Below are 18,149 nucleotides of genomic sequence, written 5' to 3' on the forward strand. Positions count from 1 at the left end.
GTAAGGCCGTACATAACAACACAATACCCTCTTTACGACATACCATACTATAACCTACCGGTTATACGGCTAGGATCTCTGCCTGGAGAGAGCAACCATTTATGTGCCATGTATACACATACAGACCACATATTTTAAAATTTGTGTACATTAACTAGGAGAATGTGATAGTGTATTGTGTAGTGCATACAGTTTGTATATCAGTAAGGCGTTTACGAGGCAATGGGCACACAATGAAGTCAGCTCACATATACTGCAGGATTTAAGTAGGGCTGTCGATTAACTTAGTGGGGTTTTCTATTCTCTGGTTACCTTCCTGTGGAAAGATTCGGGTATATGTAAGAGCTACACCCAACCTATATAACAGCAGCTCTTAATCGCATCAAGCACATTGGATTGGGCTTAACGTAACCCGGGTGTGAATGTCGCATGGGTGCTGTGAAATGGCGTGCTTAGCAACCAGTTTTGACGCTTGTCCGTGGGTGACGGAATTATTCGACCCTTTCCTTCGCGTCGGGGGCACAGACTGCTAGGGGAAAGGCGTGACTCTAACTTATCCATGAACCTTGGGTAGAAAACAAACTTTCGATATGGACACTTTACGGAAATATAAACAGCGTGAGTCGAACAACTGGCAGGCGAGTAAGAATCTTGTAGGATGCCTTGACCATATTCTCAGCACTGAAAGAATGGCCGACATTGCCATTGTCTTCCCGGGGCAAGGGAAGGGAGAGGTCAGTATTAACGCTCACAGATTGATCCTTGCCGCACGAAGCCCAGTGTTCGAGAGCATTTTCTTTGGGACGGAGTCGAAGAAGAGCCGTTACATCGAGGAGACTGACATTCCACCAGGTCCATTTAAAGTCTTGCTGAAGTAAGTGTGTGGTATATTCATATCATGTTACCCTTTGATTGCTTACATGATTTTCGTGGAGGCACTTTAAACTTCCTAATTTAAACAGAATATAGTTGTTTACATATAAGAATAGCTGGAATATGTGCGCCTTTTTAAATGTATACTCAACGAAAATATAAACGCACTAAGCAATTTTATGTTGATTTCTCTGAGTATTAAATAACATGTTAACTCAACAATTAGGGTAAGTATTCTTCATCATTTGTGAATTCAATTTCGACCAGATTTTCACATTTTAGGGCAATAATTCAGGAGATATGGCAGCGTGAAAAGAGTGGTCGGTAATCACAGTTCACAGCAGTCATTACCGAGTTTGTCCACTCTTAGCATCGAAGAGCGTGAACTGTGTTTACCGACCACTGTGTTTTCACGTTGCCATTGCACCTTACCATAAAATGCGATAATCTGGTGGAAATCGAAGCCACAGTTGATAATGAATACTTACCCTAAAAGATGAGGTAACACGTTATTTAATACTCAGAGAAGACAATATAAAATTGCTTCGCGCATTTATGTTTTTGTTGAGTACATATTTAGTACTGTCTGCGTAAACTGAGCAAACTAAATCCAGAAGATCTTGCCAAAAACATGCAGAAGGGTTTAACTTTTATCCAGCTTGAAGTCATGGCGTACTCTCACAATTAAAGTGTAAATCTCTTTTCCACTGATGATTAGGGCATACAAGGATAAAAGGATATATGCAATATTTAAATTTGGTCATGTGGGTGGCATAGTAGTATAAATATGTGTTCTACTACAGGGCCCGCATGTCCAGTGCTTAACATTATAGCTGGTGCATTCCATTTGTCAGATTGTGCTTTACTTTGCACACGCACACACTAAAATTGTTTTGGGAAGTATACAATAAAAGTGAAATATTCACGAACAGCAGAGGATAATCCCCCAGTCCGGACAGCTCTGTATAGAGTAGAGAGATTGAAGGCGCTGTGTATGGTTTGAAGCTCTGGAGAACTCAGCACAGAAAAGCAGAGTAAACCTCCGGCAAGTCACTGCATGAAGCAGTATATGTGCCCAACAACATTCAACCGGAGCGAGCATGGTCGATGATTAGCGTGTTAGAGTAGCAAAATGACTCAAACCAATGGGGGCGTCGTGAGTTCAGGTCACATATTTCACTTATACGACGGCGGTCAGCATTTTGATGGAAGGAAACGGGACAGAGCTCGGAGAAAATTGCGACCACCCACAGGTCGCTGACAGACCTTCTCACATGCATGTATATGACTGGAGGAAAGGCCAACATGCATGGGCCGGGCTTGAACTCATAACGCGCGCACTGGAAAAGCGACCCCAAAAAAGTCAAAATTCAAATATGAATTGAGTCAGAGCACCAAAAGTGACTGGTACCTGGTAACTCCCTATACGTGAAGCACTTTGCTTCTCTTTGCATGATTACGTTCTCGTTTCGTACTTCACTTATATACTTTATTAGTTCTTAGGTGGTTTGTGTTAAACGTCGGTTTTGGAATTGGTCTTGTGAACGACGGTGGGCGACTGGTATACGAATGGTATACGAATATCTGTTGAATGTTTGTTAATGTCTATTTTGCATTCGAAATGCGATAACTTGTGCGACTGTTTGGAATTCAGTATTTTGGCTTTTACTTATAATTCATCGCAAAATATCATTTGCTCTCAAACATATGTCACAATATCTCTCTTTGATGTTAGAATATCGTATCTATTATTGCAGCACCATCACCCGTTTATATGCTTGCCCATATATTGTGGTTTACAGGTATATATACACAGACGAAGCAGACTTAACGGCAGAGAATGTTCTCCACGTTCTCAATGCTTCAGAGAAGTACAAGGTCCCTTCGTTGACACAGAAATGCTGTGCTCACCTCATCCCCATCCTGTCACCAGAGACAGTCTGCGGAGTCTTGGAAACGGCGTGTAACTTTGGCCTCACAGAACTACAGATGCGATGTTACGTCTATATCGACGAACACGCCACAAAAGTTCTTACCACTGAAGGCTTTGTTCGACTATCCAGACCAGTGATGGCGAAGGTCATCAAGAGGCGTACCCTGGACATCACAGAACTGAACGTGTACAAAGCCGTGGTGGCCTGGGCGGAGATGGAACTGAAGAAACAGAAGATGGACAAGTCGGCAGAGAACAAGAGAAAGATGATAGGTGCAGAGTTCTCGCTGCTAAGGATCCCTTGTATACCACAACAACAGTTCGCAGACCACGTGGTGAAAGGGAACCTGCTGACTGGAGACGAAGTTCTGCAGGTGTTCATGCACTACACAGCATCGGACAAAAAACCTCTGAGGTTTGTGGACACTCGGCCGAGAAAACCAGGTCTGATTAAGGTAAACCGGTATACGTCCAGTCGAGACATAACCACTGCCTGTAAGGGTCCGCTAACAGGGAAGGTGAACATAGAAGTGAATGAAAACATGATCCTCCTAGGCTTTATGGTGAAGGGCCTCAGGTTTAAGTGTCTCATCGAAACGTTGCCTTTGAACAAAGTAGTCGGTCATGTCGACGTCACGTGCGGTAAGACGAAAGAAAAGATTCTGATATCAGTTAACTGCCCGGAAGCCACAGACAGGTGTCCCATTGAGAGGATAAACTTTGACAGACCGGTGCTTGTGGAGAAGGGCAAAACGTGTGAGATGGACTTCAACGTCACATTCAGTCACGAAACAAAGCAAATTGGTGTTCAACAAAGTGACATGCAAATTATGTACTCTGCTGGAATGAATGCAACGGAGGACGTTACTATTGACGATTTGGAGGTTAAGTTTCCCAAGTCAAGTTCCGGAAATGCGTTACCTTGGTTGGCTACATTTGTTATGGCCCCATTCTCAGATTAACAGAAATTTACAGGGATTTTTTTAAATGTAAAACGCTGTTAATGTCACCTTAATGTCACAAAAAAATGTAATTGTTTACATGTATATGGTTAACTATCTTGCCAGTTATTGTCAAAAAGTGAAGTTAGCCTGTGTTGAAATAAGAAAAACTTACGGGAAGGCGATTCATATGCAGATGGAACAACGCATAGTAAAATGAAATCATCCATGTATATAATTTTATGTATGTGCATAGATGTGATTATTATCCTGTTCTATACTCGTCTACACATACTGTTATTCAGCTATGAAATGGGGCTGTTGTGGGGTTGTTTTGTAAAGATGATCATACGTAAGCATTATTCTTGTAATGGACTTTTAACATTGTGAAATTGCATCTGTACAGAGATTGTGTGGATGTTTACATGCAGGTGACATCAACCTGGAAGTGTATGGCATCGACACTACATCACAGTCCGTGACTAAAAGTTGTGCAAGTTTAATCTGTGTATCTGAAGTATTTCCCATATAATTTATCAGCCATCGCACTGGTGTTGGGAAACATGCCCTAAAGCACACGTCCAAGGTCTTCGCTACATGTATATAGGCATATTTCGAATTCGCTTATAACGCGGGGCAGCTTGAGGATTGCACGGCACCTGGTTGATGTTTGTAGGAAAATTTGAAATTTTAGGGCGACTGAGATCTCTTTGATTGTATTCATCTTATATAATTATGTTATTATGTTGTCTCTTTGAAATGTAAAAAAAAAAAAAAAAAAAAGAATTTCACTCCCATTTCCTCACTTTGACATTGTTCACATGTGCGTTCTGTGAGACGTCCTCCCTTTGGACGTTCTGCTTAAGGACCGCTGTTGTCGATCATGTTTATGGGTTATTTTTGTAATACATATTGTAATAGAATCATACACCTCTAGTGCCAGTCTTCCTCCCAATGAACATGCCTTAATTCCATCTAAATTTTCTCATACCAAATGTACGGATAGCAATCTGGTGTCACAATCAATTATCAAAGCCTCAATGACCTTTTATCCTATCCAACATTCTCTGTAAAGATTAGCTTGCTCTGTAACAGAATGTTGGGTGAGATAAAATTTTCGCAGCCCATCACCCTGCCCGAAGAAAGAAAAAAATTTCAAACAAGGCAGACGTTGATATGAGTTGTCTGATTCAAAAGTTTTAATGGGTGGATTACTGTTGAAAGATGGTGGAAGTCTATATGACCGAAGCTGGGCGTTTACGGTAGGAACTTCCAGCTTAGCTTTGGACTAGTTGTGAGGTGTCTTGCATATGGCGTGTACATATGTATACATGACGCACCTTGATAATCAATCAAAACCTCTTACGTTTTTTAATTTTACAATGAGTACCGCAAATATTGACCAAAGAGTTCAGGGTTTCTAGCGCCTTGCTTCATAATTTTATCTATACAATACCGCTTAACCCGGGACTAGAGGCATGTATGACAAATTTGATATAGGATCAGTTGCAATCAAAGTGCATTGGGATAATATTTTCACTGACAACAACTTATACATACCAGCATGGTAAATACATAATTTGGAGAATGGTTAAATTTATGTACGTGTAAACCATTCTTTGTGTTTCTCCGGAATGTTTGAAAACGAATGAGTGCTTTTCCTGACATGAATCTCCTGACATTAATTTCTAACTTTATATACTGTCTTAGTTCATTGGTGGCTTGTTTTGAACGCTGGGAATTTTGAAAATTGGTCTTGTGATTACCGATTTATAATGGTAGACGACTGGTGTATGAATGTCTTTCGACGCCTATTACTCTGCTCTCGATTCCTGTACGCAAAGGATGTAGAAAGTAATGGATGAAGGTTACATGGACCTTGACAGGCCTGATCTATCTACATACTGAAACGATCAACATTGCTAGCAAAGTACGAAGTTTCAATGTCTATCATATCCATCTGCAAGCCTGCTATGAACAGAATTCTGTTCTTGTGGGTACATGTAGTCCTTGCCCTGGATTACCTAAATGTTGCAAATTTCGTGGTGGATGAGAACCCGGATGACAGTGGATTCTAGAACCCTGTAAATTACATTTTTATTTTATTTATCACTGAAACAAGCTGGTAGATTGTTACGTGAGCTAGGCCAACAAGTGTAGGCTACAATGTTGATGAATTTCGCCGCTTTCGCATGGAAATATTTTTTTTACAACCATCCACTTCATAAATGGTAGACATTTAATAGATGAAAAAAAAAATTGCACATGTACAAAATAATTCCACGTAAGTCTATAGTCTGGGAATATGCATGGATACATAAACCAAACGCGTTTCCATAACTGCAATGTTCTCGACATAAACGCTTTAAGTTTCACATCAACGGGCCTAGAGAAACTAGTTAGTGGACCGGGCCTATAAAGTCTCAGACTGAATAGTTTCCCAGTGCGAACAGTAAAATTACACCAAAAGGACAGCTAAGACTTGGTAAAGCAGTTTATGCGTTGTTAAAAAAGACGACTCGACAAGGATAACTGATATAGCGGCAACAGCTCATGCGGGAGGTGGAAGAAGGACCGCTCCCTCACTAGCGTGAAAAGTAGGTCAAATTTCTACTTCCTGTTGCCATTTTCAAAATGTAAACTTACGCCACAGTCAGCGAGGTCTCGGCGTGAATTGTTAAGATGGATGGTGGTTGCACGAGGAAGTCACTGAGGCAAATACCGTGACTTGCGATATATATATTGTGCGAAAGTTGAGTATTAGGCCTATAAATTGTAATAGATTGTAAAGAGTTGTAACGATGATTTGCGGGATCAAAAGACACAGTGAGTTTACAACAACAACAACACAACCAGCAGTGAGTGGCTTACTGAGTATTTCGTTGTCTAAAGCCTTCCCCTCGATATGATGAAGGACACAGTGTCTTTAAACATCCGTTGGTCTCTTAACGTAGCATGTAAGAAATGCAGGGAATCGAGAAGTTTAGATCCACGTCCACTTGTGAACGCTGTCACTCTCGAGCACCCAGTCCATCTAGATGGACTCAGTGTGCTATTTTAAAATTCTGACATTGATCGTAACACTGAGTCTATCAGCGCCTCTCAAAGACCATAGCGCGGATTTCAAACTCCCATCTCCTTCCAACTTATGGCAGTCCAACTCACGTCGTCTGTGAAAATATATGTTATTTTCTGGTGGAATCTTTAATACCATCCACTTAATTTACTATCCACACCAATGGAACTAATTCACTCGCTGCCTTGTAGTCACACTAACTGCCAGAAGTGCCTACTTCTGGGTATAAAGTGCTACTGAGTTTTGGCATTGAAATCTTTGAGAAAACTATTATATTTCCATTGTTGAAAAACTTCAATCTTCTTACTTCAAAACATTGAGGCATAAGAAAGAACATGTATTTTTAGTGTAGGTAAGTCTGGGTGCTGTCAGCGTGGACTTCATTGAAATTGGCCCCATTGAGTTGGAGTGTGCAGATGTGCGGCGATTTGTTTGAGAGGTGGCGATGGACTCAGTGTTACGATGAATGTCAGAATGTTAAACTGGACACTAGAGTCCATCTAGATGAACTCTAACCTACAAAGCCACATAGTAAGAGCACCTATATATAAAAAGCACTTCTAGGAGGATGGTATATTATTATGGCATATACATGGTTTACGGACTGGATTTATGTGAATGTGTGAGTGCGAATGTGCATGAGTAAAATGTAGCCAGATTATTAAATGTCCACGCTATTATTAGCCCGAGATTGCTCCGACAGTAGGTTTGGCAAAATTTTGTTCGGCCATGAATGACCACAAACCTATGTCAGGACGCTCAATTTAAAAACCTAATGTAGTTGCACTGCCACGGCATTTCAGACAAAAATTATATATCAAAAACATCTCCACGGCCTTAACTTTTCGTCTGTGGATTTATCATAAGCACAGCGTCAATCTGTTATTTCCGAGGCCACATGTGTCTGAGATCCCTTGGTGATGCTCAAAGCGAACATCTAGTGACTGCCTCGACATACTGTGCCTTCTCAGTAATTACCGATACTTGCTAATTGAGACACTTGGAAGGAAGTGGGTAGATCACAGAAATCATAGAAGCTAAGGGCTCACAGCGGCCATGCCAACTAGCCCGGCTGGAGAATAGACCTACCCTGGCCTGTAACACCAGGCTTTCCTTACAGCTTGTCCACGGCAACTCACGATGTCATTTTTCAGTGTATAGGGTGGTTTAAATAAAATAAAAAAATATTTTATACCAGATCTTCAACCAAATTTCTCACCATGCCGTGTTCCCGGCTGTGTTTTATAAACTATGCTACCCGATATTTAAAGCCGATGGTTGTGTTGTGTGACATTATTTACAGGGGAGCATTCAACACCCTACCACATTAGGTATTATATCTGCAGGATTGTTGTGAATCTACCAATCGATTGTCTTCCTCCCCACTTGTGTTTGAGGCCATATAAGAATGGATCATGGATGAATAGCTTTTGATCATTGAATTAAGAATGCTGCTTTACTCATGTAGATAAAACACCTGTAGCATCATTCAGAGGGTATGGTACTTGACACGGGCAAGTAACTGCATCAGGTTTTTAAATTTAACATGCTCTGATGTTGGCTTGGGGATCTCCTTGGCCGAACAAAATTTTGCTCAACCAAACGTCAGAGAAATCTCAGACTAGCTATTGTTAAATAGCTCCATCTCTGGAAAATGGACAACAATTTGCGGGCTCAATTCCGGATCATGAATTTTACTGCTAGCCTTTGGAAGCCTGTCTGTTCACGATTGTGATCTTACTTTTCCAGAAAAGAATTTGCTGTGGTCCTTCTGAGGAAGCTAGGACACTGCAGCATCACCATAACAACATCTCTGTCCAGAAGCTGACATCTGCCTCACTCATAACATCTGTGGAACTGACAAGACAGCTTGATGTAAGCACAAGTAGTTAAAACCAATGGTTAAAGTCATGCAAGAAAGGACGAAGAATGAAAAAAAAAAAGCAAAGTGTGTTTATGCAGGAATACAATGTAAAAGACTATATCATAGCCTATTAAAACAGACAAGTGACAACAGTGTGATACTTGGCAAGTGGTAAGGTATAAGCAGTGAAATGCATCTTCTCGTCAGTTTACCTCAGCTAAGGTTTTATTCTAACCATTCATACATTAAGTAGTAGCGAATTACACATACACAATGGGAGTTGTGGGAAAAACAGTACAGAATAGGACTTCAAAACACTAGACAAAAAAAAAAAAAAAAAATGATAAAATAAGAAGCACATCTCAATAGATTTGTGACAAAGCTTCTGATTCAAAACCCCAGCCAAAGTGCAAGAAGAAATAAGTAAAGAAACAAATGCATGTACATGTAGTAAACACCAATTTTTAATATGGCAATCATGATGTAATAATTGTGAATGATGTTTTGTAGTCCTCCCCTGGCCTGATGGAAAACACTTGTGTGAAGCCAGCGGTAGCAATGGACACAGGTGAGGATTGTACTGTATATCCTGACTCTGTCCTGACAAGTCCATTCTGTGCCTCAACTTCCATCAGATGTCACCGCTGTGAAGCTGGAGAACCGGTATATATTATACATTTTGCCTTCTTCAAAACATATTGATATTAATGTGATTATTGTCTTAATGTATAGGAAAAAGACCCATAATGTTTTTAACTGTTTGGGACGTTATTCTTTATTCATTATTCCATATAATTGTAGTTTAACTTTCATATTCTGCAGTAGTAAGATTTTAAATGTTGGTATATAAGTAGCCTAGGTGCTTAGAAATCCTATTAATGATATTTATCTTAACCTTCAGCTACTGTATATAATATTCTTTTTTGGTTTATTTTTAGGGGCATATAAAGCACATTATTCAGTGAAAACTCAACCGTCATACATTTTTCACTTGAAAAACAGGACCTCTGAAGTATGTGTGACATTCAGAGTGTGGAGAGAAGCAAGGAATAAAATTAATAGATTTCTATGAGACACACAAGAGCGGAATCCCCCAGGATGTGATATTTCTCTGGAAGCATTTTTTACACCGTCATATGGAGGGGTTGATATTGAACTGTAAACAGATTACTTCATCTGAACACTACATGGACATTTCCAGTATGCCACATGACAGGTTTTCTGGTGTGCAGCTACTCGCATTTAAAGCATCTTCATGTGTTTATGTGCCTGAAGTGTCTCTATAAAAGATCTCGTGTTTTATCCATTTATTATTTAATTCATTTATTTACAATTTGTGTACACATTTAACATCCCCATCAATGAAACATGTGTAAATAGGAACTTTCTAAAAGTTTTGCACCAATTTTATCTTATGAAGTTTGATGCGATTCCCTCACGTCTTGACTTTTTTCAAGTGTGATAGATGTATGTGATGCTTATTCATATAGGTCTGTTATGTGTGTGTGTTTTACAAATTTCAAAACACACAACAATCTTCATCCCATCTTCCTATATACTGAAAGAAATGTGTCTTGATTAAATGCTTTATTGAAACATGATTGGAATCTCTATTTACTTAAATAATATTAGAGATACATGTATGTGAAGCAGTTTTCTAGTATGCATCTTCAAAAAAATTTTTGTCTTTAAAAGATATCTTCAGAAAATTTCATGTTTTTAATTTGTAGCTTTTATTGCTTATTGATCAATCATTATCCATTAAGATTTTTATGTCACCAAATTATGTTACAGATGCTTTATCAATAACCATGTATCATTATGTCATGTAGTTTCACTTCATTAAATTATGAAATAGAAAAGTCAGTCAGCCTTATGATTGTTTTTATAACGACGTGTGTAACAAAGGTAGTATTTTTTTGTAGTAAGAGGTCAGGATACATATCTATTCATTTATTTATTTGATAAATGTTTAGAATTGTTCAGTTATTATATGACAGCAGTCAGGTGTTTGGTTGGATCAGCTCATCCCTGTTGGAAAGATAAATGGACTGATTTGGCATTGGAAAATAGTAATATTCAAAACTGTGTATATTGTCAAATAAAGGCAGAAATCACAAAGCTTCACCACCATACCGTAATAAAAGTCAGGCCTATATGTATGTTTGTATCGATGTGTATCGAACAGATCTGTGGGTAGTCTATTGTAAAAATCTTGTCAGATCCTCCCCCATCCCCGCCAACTACCTAGCAAGTCTCACAACTTGTGACCAAGTATAACATCTATATCTTTGAAATGGTTTGTAGCGATTGTACGGTCGTTCCCGCTGGTTAAATTATCTGAAATAGACTATAATCAGGTCTGGGCGAAAACGAGGCAACATGAGGTAAACAAAAACTGAGAGTTCCGCTCACGTGATGTAACCAGCTGTCAGTCTTTGGAAAGTATTAAGGCGATTATGGCTGCTAAGCAAGGCAAGGCAGATGTACAGAGGGTGCTGGTGGATTTGAAAACACTGCCCGATATCTCTGTTCTCAAAGACAACGTGCAGGCTATCGTGGACAGGAGCTCATGGTGGGAAGTGTACGGCGTGGACTGGGTGGTTGTCGGTGTGGCGTTGTTGTCATTACCATGTGCCCTGCTATTGCTCGCTCAGTTTGCCGTACTCCCGTTCGTTCTCGGGATGTTTATATACGGGTGCATCCACGCTGTCCTGTCGACGAAAGCCGGTCATTCAGCTGCCCACGGTGCCGTGGTCCGCTCGCCGAAGTGGAATAAATTCTGGTCGCACGTGTTTGTCGAGCTGATTGGATCGTTCTCGGCAAACCTTGGTTATAGCATCCACGTTATCGGGCATCATACCCACACCAACATAATCGGGCTGGGGGACTCGTCCATGTGGAAGGCACCATTCCTTCCCCGCTATGTCTACATGTTCGTAGCCCCTCTTCTTGTGCCAGCTTTAACACCGTTATTTGCCCTGTTCCAGTTTAGAGAGCTTGGTTTCAGGAAAGCCTTCGCTAGCCTTCTTGTGATAACAGCTGGGCTTGCCATAAACTTTTCTTTGCTGATGCACGTGTCTGGGTTCACCCTATTGGGAGCCGTGCTCGTGACGTTTAGCAGCAGGGCGTTTCTAGCCATCCCTTACATTCACGTTAACATTTTCCAACATATTGGCTTGACCATGTTTTCCCAGGACAGCAAGCCGAAAAGAATATATCAGATGTCAACAGGCGTTCTGAACCTGCCCCGTAACTTGGTTCTGGACTGGTGTTTTGGGCATTCTATTATTAGCTGTCACGTGGAGCATCACCTTTTCCCTAAGCTGTCTGATAACATGTGCCTTAAGGTGAAGCCAGTAGTCCGACAATTTCTATTGCAGCACGGCCTGCCTTACAACGAGAAGACCTACTGGGACCGACTTAAGCTATTTATTAACAAATATGAGGACTTGATGGTGCACGCCCCACCCATCACACATTTTATTGGCATACAGTAAAACAGAAAAAAAGACCCTGGCTCAGACCTTTTTTTTTTTGGATACCGGTGTCAGTTTTATCTTTCACTTTTCTGTTGTGCCTTTGCGGATATACACTTACCTACACAGTAATTACCTAAGGTGCTGCGTGAAAAAAGCCCTTTGCCTGACTTTTTTGTGCCATTTTGGATGTACATATGTACGTGTAAAACTATTACCGAACACAGCGGTCCATCATGACGTTGTTACAGGTGGTGGTTGAAGGAAGGACTGATGTGATAATACTGAAAACTGGCAGATACAATATATACCCTCTAAGCCCATCACGTTACCTTTTTGATCTAACCACGTTATTGCGGCGTACATGTATGTATCAATTTATAAAAAATAAAGTTGTGGAAATACGTTTGCATTTCATGAAACTTATTGATTGTAAATCCTTCCACGGCCAAGTCTCGCGTGCAAATATTACGGAATTTCCAGGATTTATGCAAGCACGTGTTTCAATATTTCTCCCTTTATAAGTTATGTGATAAAAATGTCACCAATGCAACTTTAATGACTACTTTAATTTTATATATCGTGTTACTCTGTATCCATAGATATTTCATTGTAGAATTGTTTAAATTTTGCCTTTCTTTTCTACATATACACATCATTTGTCCTGAGTAGATTATATATGGATAATACGTGTATACCTGTCGTCAGTAAACCACACTGAGCGCTTACCTTATGTAAACATAACTATACATCTAAATATATACAATGTTTTTTGTTTTAATTGAGTTATTGCTTTATTCCAACTGCGTAATTAGTTTTGCGTTGCCGTGCATGCACATCAGCCAATGCTGGTGTACTTCGACCCATGCTGTCTTTTTATGTGTTATTAATAGTGACAACCTTATTGATCTTTTGCTGATATGATTTGAAGGCCTCTGTATATTAACCTGTCGTCCGTCGTCAAACAATAAGTAGATCAAGGACAAGATGTTTATGTCAGGTGTATACAGCTCAGCACTCATCCAGGTCCCAAATCAAAAGGCAAATAGATGTCTCTTAAGACAGGCCTTCTTAAAAAAGGACCCGACTTCATGTTGCGGTCGTAGTGGGTTAGTAACCAATTTATAATTCAGCAGATGAATCACATACCATATATACAGACCTAGCCGCCATCGTGTTTGTGAAGTATAACTTATACCCCAGCACCATCTACGGGCGTTGTCCTGTTTGAATCCATGCAAATCCTGGTGTTCACGAAAACTTTTGACCCAGAATGGCCCATTGGCTATATTGTTTACCGTGAGTAAAGCTCGTTCCAATTTGTGTTACAATTTTGGTTTATCTATAGAAATGTTTTGGGTGTATACATGATGATTTTTTCACTGCCGACGTGAGCTTTCCATATTGAATTTTATTCTCTCTACACCCTACATAAGTTTTTTTTTCTCTAAGCAAATGCTTATACTTTAATACAACTCCATGCATTTACCTCTCCACATATACATCGACACGTATTAATTTTAATAGACTTATATTAGCCAATGACTCACAACTATTTAACATCACTGAACTCCCCATCTTGAGACGTAAAACTTCGTGCCCTTTCATGAGACTGTCGGGTACTTAGACCCTTAATTGTTACCTTTCAATATTGCATGAGTCTAGCTCTTTCTTCTGTCCCCAACTCGTTAACAACATACAACAATTCGAATATTATGGAATCATCCAGTTCAAAACTGGTCATCGATTTACTGTCACGACTTATGGGTCAAGTTCTCATGTAACGTGGTCCCAGCCGGTTGTATGAGAACATCGTCATGGGCGAATTAATCGCCAGCGGTCCACCACTAGTCGGCACCGGTGAAGTTGAAACATGCGCAAATGGCTCAAACCGGTAGGGAACTTTACCAGATACGTTAATGTCTGTTCAAAAGGTACATGAGTAGAGGTTGTCCTATTTTTTTTGACCCGTTTGAAGTCGACGAGTCCATTCCTTTGGCAACGTTGCTTTAGGGCCTTTGCTTGTCAGGTTCTCCAGCTGTAAAGAAGTTCTAATGGTTCGTTCTGCTGGGATGTCTTCACAGCGGTATACCGCATATAGGTCCATGCAGCTACGACCAATGTTAATCCAGTATATGTATGCAAGGTACCATAGCAACTCCAGAATTAATCATGAGCTACACTGTCATACGCGGTGTATATACAGATCGAGATAATCGGAATTCCATTCGAGAAGATGCGTTAGCATATAGATAGGCCTACAAGTTTGAAACTTGGAGAGAAAGCATTTGCTGGAGTGCATGTATTGAATGTATATACAGAACGAGTTCTTCGCCACGATGTTGATGAAATAATCGCCATTAGTCATAATCGTGCATTCATTCTTCATATATGCTCAAGTCACTATCGCTCAAGTCAAGGCTGACTGGAATCATTACAATGCACGCATTGAAACAAACATCAAGTAAAATGAGTTATGAGAAATCTTATATAGGGATAGCTTGACTGAAAGAGTTTTCAGGAAATTGAGATATCTGCTAAAGGAATATCAAGTGTTATCACATGATGCCGTATTTCTGAGTTACGCCTCTCATGACTATTCTTCAGTTGATCCATTCCTGACTACAAAAACCGGAACAACCTAGTTAAAAACACGGCAGGAAGAGCTGCACTATATATAATCCGGGCATAAAAATCTAACTGGCCAGTCTACGCTTTTATGAAGCTTGACAGTGTAATATAGTCCTCAAAATACTTTAAACTCAAGAAAGACACCACATCTTTTTTTATTTTATATAAGAACCTTGTGTACGTCCAAGCCAACCGTGCCTATACAAAAACCCTATTCAGCTAATCTGATGAACAAATAGTCTCTTAAACCCAACCAAATCCCTGACCTTGAATAAGACACTAAATGCACTAAAATGCAAGAAATGTATTTATTTATTTGATTGGTGTTTTACGCCGTACTCAAGAATATTTCACTTATACGACGGCGGCCAGCATCATGGTGGGAGGAAACCGGGCAGAGCCCGGGGGAAACCCATGACCATCCGCAGGTTGCTGCCAGACCTTCCCACTTACGGCCGGAGAGGAAGCCAGCATGAGCTGGACTTGAACTCACAGCGACCGCATTGGTGAGAGGCTTCTGGGTCATTACGCTGCGCTAGCGCACTAACCGACTGAGCACAAGAAATGTAAGTTTACACATCAGTATGTAGACACGTATACACAGCCTTCTCAGAGGTGAACGGAACTGAAGACCCTAGCTTTCCTATTCAGTGTTGGACCTTTCCTTGTACATGTGTCGCGGAATTAGGCCTACAGGATACTTCCCTGCGAGATATTCCCCCGTTGGGTATATCTGAGTGGTGGTCAGCGTAGATTGACTATATATTTATTATAAACACCTCGGCCGTTTTATGGGATTATCCGTATGTGAATTCTATTTATTTGCTATTAAGGTTTTAAGAAAATAACTTCAATTTGCACATCAGCAATTGTAAGGAAAACTGATACCTAACTGATCGAATTTAACGTAGGGGTTTCATAGGCGTCGGAAGCTGCCGTAACCAGGAGGAGGAGGGGGGGGGGCGGATCGACTATCACAGCCAACTTCAGTCGAGGGCCGCCTAGGCCCCGGAAGCTCCGCGCTCCTCCCAGATACCCGGAGATGCATTCAGATCGATATTAAGTCACTAAAATGAAGAGCTGAAAATGTCTAGTGTAATTAGCCGACCTATTTTTAGCTGGATCCTCTACGAGATCATGTTCAAAATTTTGACTGTCAGCATTACGTTATATTAGCAGATATATGTATTTTGAAATATTGATTCATATCAGTGGTGATTGTACGGTATGTAATAAATAAAAGTGAGAATATCTATGTTAAGTTCTATCATTAGAATATCATTAGAAATAAGGTTTATGCATTGCAGAAGAAATATTCTTGTACTTTAACCACGGACATGGACTCAGAGAACCACAGACATGGACTCTGGGAATGCAGAGAGAAAAAAACGCCATGGTAATTTAAATGGATAGACATCATCACGGTTTTAAAGCCACTGGATGCTGTGATGCCTGGGGTTTAAAGTCAACAATATTTCAGTCACGACGAAGAGCCATTTGTATATACTGCACCTGTCTTTTGTTAGCTGCTGCCTAGACTACGTCATTTTTTGTTCTTAGGTGCGACCTAGCCAAGGAGGTTCGCCAGCATGCTGCAGATGGTTATGGGTTTCCCCGGATCTCTGCTCGGTTTCCTCCCACTATAATGCTGGCCACCGTCGTGTAAGTGAAATATCCTTGTGTACGGCGTAAAGCACTAATCAAACAAATAAATAAATACGGATCACTATAGCCTCTCACCTACGGGTCACGGGCTCGAATTCGGTTCACGCCGTCTTTTCCCGGACTTTACATGGTAAAGCCTGTCAGAGTAGCTTCCCCAGCAGTGTTGTAACTGGCTGGCCGTCGTTATATATAGCTGCAGTACTGCCAGGCATTAAAACCCAAGCAAGCAGCAAACCAAAACGACAAATAAAATATCAGATGAAACTGAATCTAAAACGAATCAGAACTTGTATGGAGTTTAGAAATGTCCAAACAAGGATTTCCTTCTGTCATTCACACTCCTGAATTCCCTGGCTTTTTTACCCACGTCAATTTCGTTGAGAGTGGAGTTTACAGTGCTTTATTTTCCCTGAAGAAAGCAGGACATTTGTTGCGTGGCACTAAAGACATGGTGACACAAGAGAAGGCCAAAGAATGTTTGGAATTTTGTTATTTGAGCGACTATTCCCCCAGCCTTGATCCCATACTCGTCAAACTCCTCCATGGTCTCCAAAAGACTTCACAGTTGTCCACGACTGGTTGTATTGCACCGGTCTGGACCGTCCACTTTGTTTTTCCAGTTTTGGAAACCATCCTTTGTAAATGCTCCAAATTTTTACTCAGTGTCAGTTCCTTGTTTAGGTGACATTTTCGGCAATACAAACAAAACACACTCGTCTTGGTCAGACAGAGGGAAAGTCATTGGAAGTCGTTGTACCAATCTTTGTTGAATTGTCTGTGCTCAGTTTTGTTCCCAGCCCTTTGTCTTGTCGATTGGAGTGTCTTGTCTGATGTGGGGAATCTGTAGTTAAGCAACAGTGTGCAGCGCAATGAGGCGTGTCACTTGTACTTGTCCCACTGGAAGTAGAAAGATATTTGGTTGCTTATTCTCACTTTTGGCGATGCCTCCCTTTTCATAAATTTATGCACGCATAAGAAAATGTATTTAACATCAACCTTTGAAACGGATTAACAGCTGTAATTGTACACAAGTAATGTCACATATGTACGGAGAGTGCAGGTTTTCTCGTTTTGGAGTTCATGAATTAAAATGCATTTAACTCACTACATAATATCAAGCGTTTTCCCATGTACTTAATCGCATGTGTAAAACACTATAAATACTATTCTACCATAAAAACTATTCCTTTTTTTATTAATGTATTTATGGACTTAACGCTGGAATAAAATTGTTTTATTATATCTTGCTCACCTTTCCACGATAGACTGGTCCTTTGTAATGCCTTCTAACACCTTCGCCAGAGCGGCTTGTTTCATTGCTAGAGGATTCCTGCAGAAAAACTGCCTTGCTTACATTAGTTGATATTGGACTCTCCCTACCAGATGACAGCCCCTGAAACAAAAAGTAATATGTCCCAGAGACATAGGTCAAGATGTCATCATGCAAAAAAGGGACTGTGTCAAAGTATGTGTTCATAGATTCGTTTGTATCATAAAGAATCAGTGAGTGCTTAGGGTTTAACGCCGTACTTAACAATTTTTCATTCATATGACGACGAGGGAGTCTTTTAGGTGTAAGCACATGTAATATACCTCCGGATTTCGACCGCTCTTTTATCTGGTGTTGCTTCACCGAAACGACTTTCTGAAGGCAAGTAAGCCGCTCCACCAGAGTTAAACTGATACG

At 40.4% G+C, this 18,149-nt stretch overlaps 3 protein-coding genes across 3 annotated transcripts; all 3 read left to right on the forward strand.

Annotated features, from left to right (window-relative positions):
• Window positions 1-590: 590 nt before the first annotated feature.
• On the forward strand, window positions 591-3,768 carry LOC135467338 (BTB/POZ domain-containing protein 3-like). Its single transcript, XM_064745106.1, has 2 exons — window positions 591-874; window positions 2,676-3,768. The coding sequence occupies exons 1-2, from the start codon at window positions 591-593 to the stop codon at window positions 3,766-3,768; spliced, it is 1,377 nt and encodes a 458-aa protein (XP_064601176.1).
• Window positions 3,769-6,382: 2,614 nt separating this feature from the next.
• Window positions 6,383-10,799, forward strand: LOC135467323 (uncharacterized). Its single transcript, XM_064745092.1, has 4 exons — window positions 6,383-6,605; window positions 8,573-8,698; window positions 9,198-9,350; window positions 9,626-10,799. Exons 1-4 carry the CDS (start codon window positions 6,549-6,551, stop codon window positions 9,650-9,652), a joined length of 363 nt encoding a protein of 120 aa, XP_064601162.1. The 5' UTR covers window positions 6,383-6,548; the 3' UTR covers window positions 9,653-10,799.
• A 14-nt stretch (window positions 10,800-10,813) lies between these two features.
• Window positions 10,814-12,947, forward strand: LOC135467322 (fatty acid desaturase 6-like). Its single transcript, XM_064745090.1, has one exon. It carries the CDS (start codon window positions 11,147-11,149, stop codon window positions 12,185-12,187), a length of 1,041 nt encoding a protein of 346 aa, XP_064601160.1. The 5' UTR covers window positions 10,814-11,146; the 3' UTR covers window positions 12,188-12,947.
• The last annotated feature ends 5,202 nt before the right edge of the window (window positions 12,948-18,149 follow it).

The sequence above is a fragment of the Liolophura sinensis genome, chromosome 6, assembly GCF_032854445.1.
Source record: "Liolophura sinensis isolate JHLJ2023 chromosome 6, CUHK_Ljap_v2, whole genome shotgun sequence".
Lineage (NCBI taxonomy): Eukaryota > Metazoa > Mollusca > Polyplacophora > Chitonida > Chitonidae > Liolophura > Liolophura sinensis.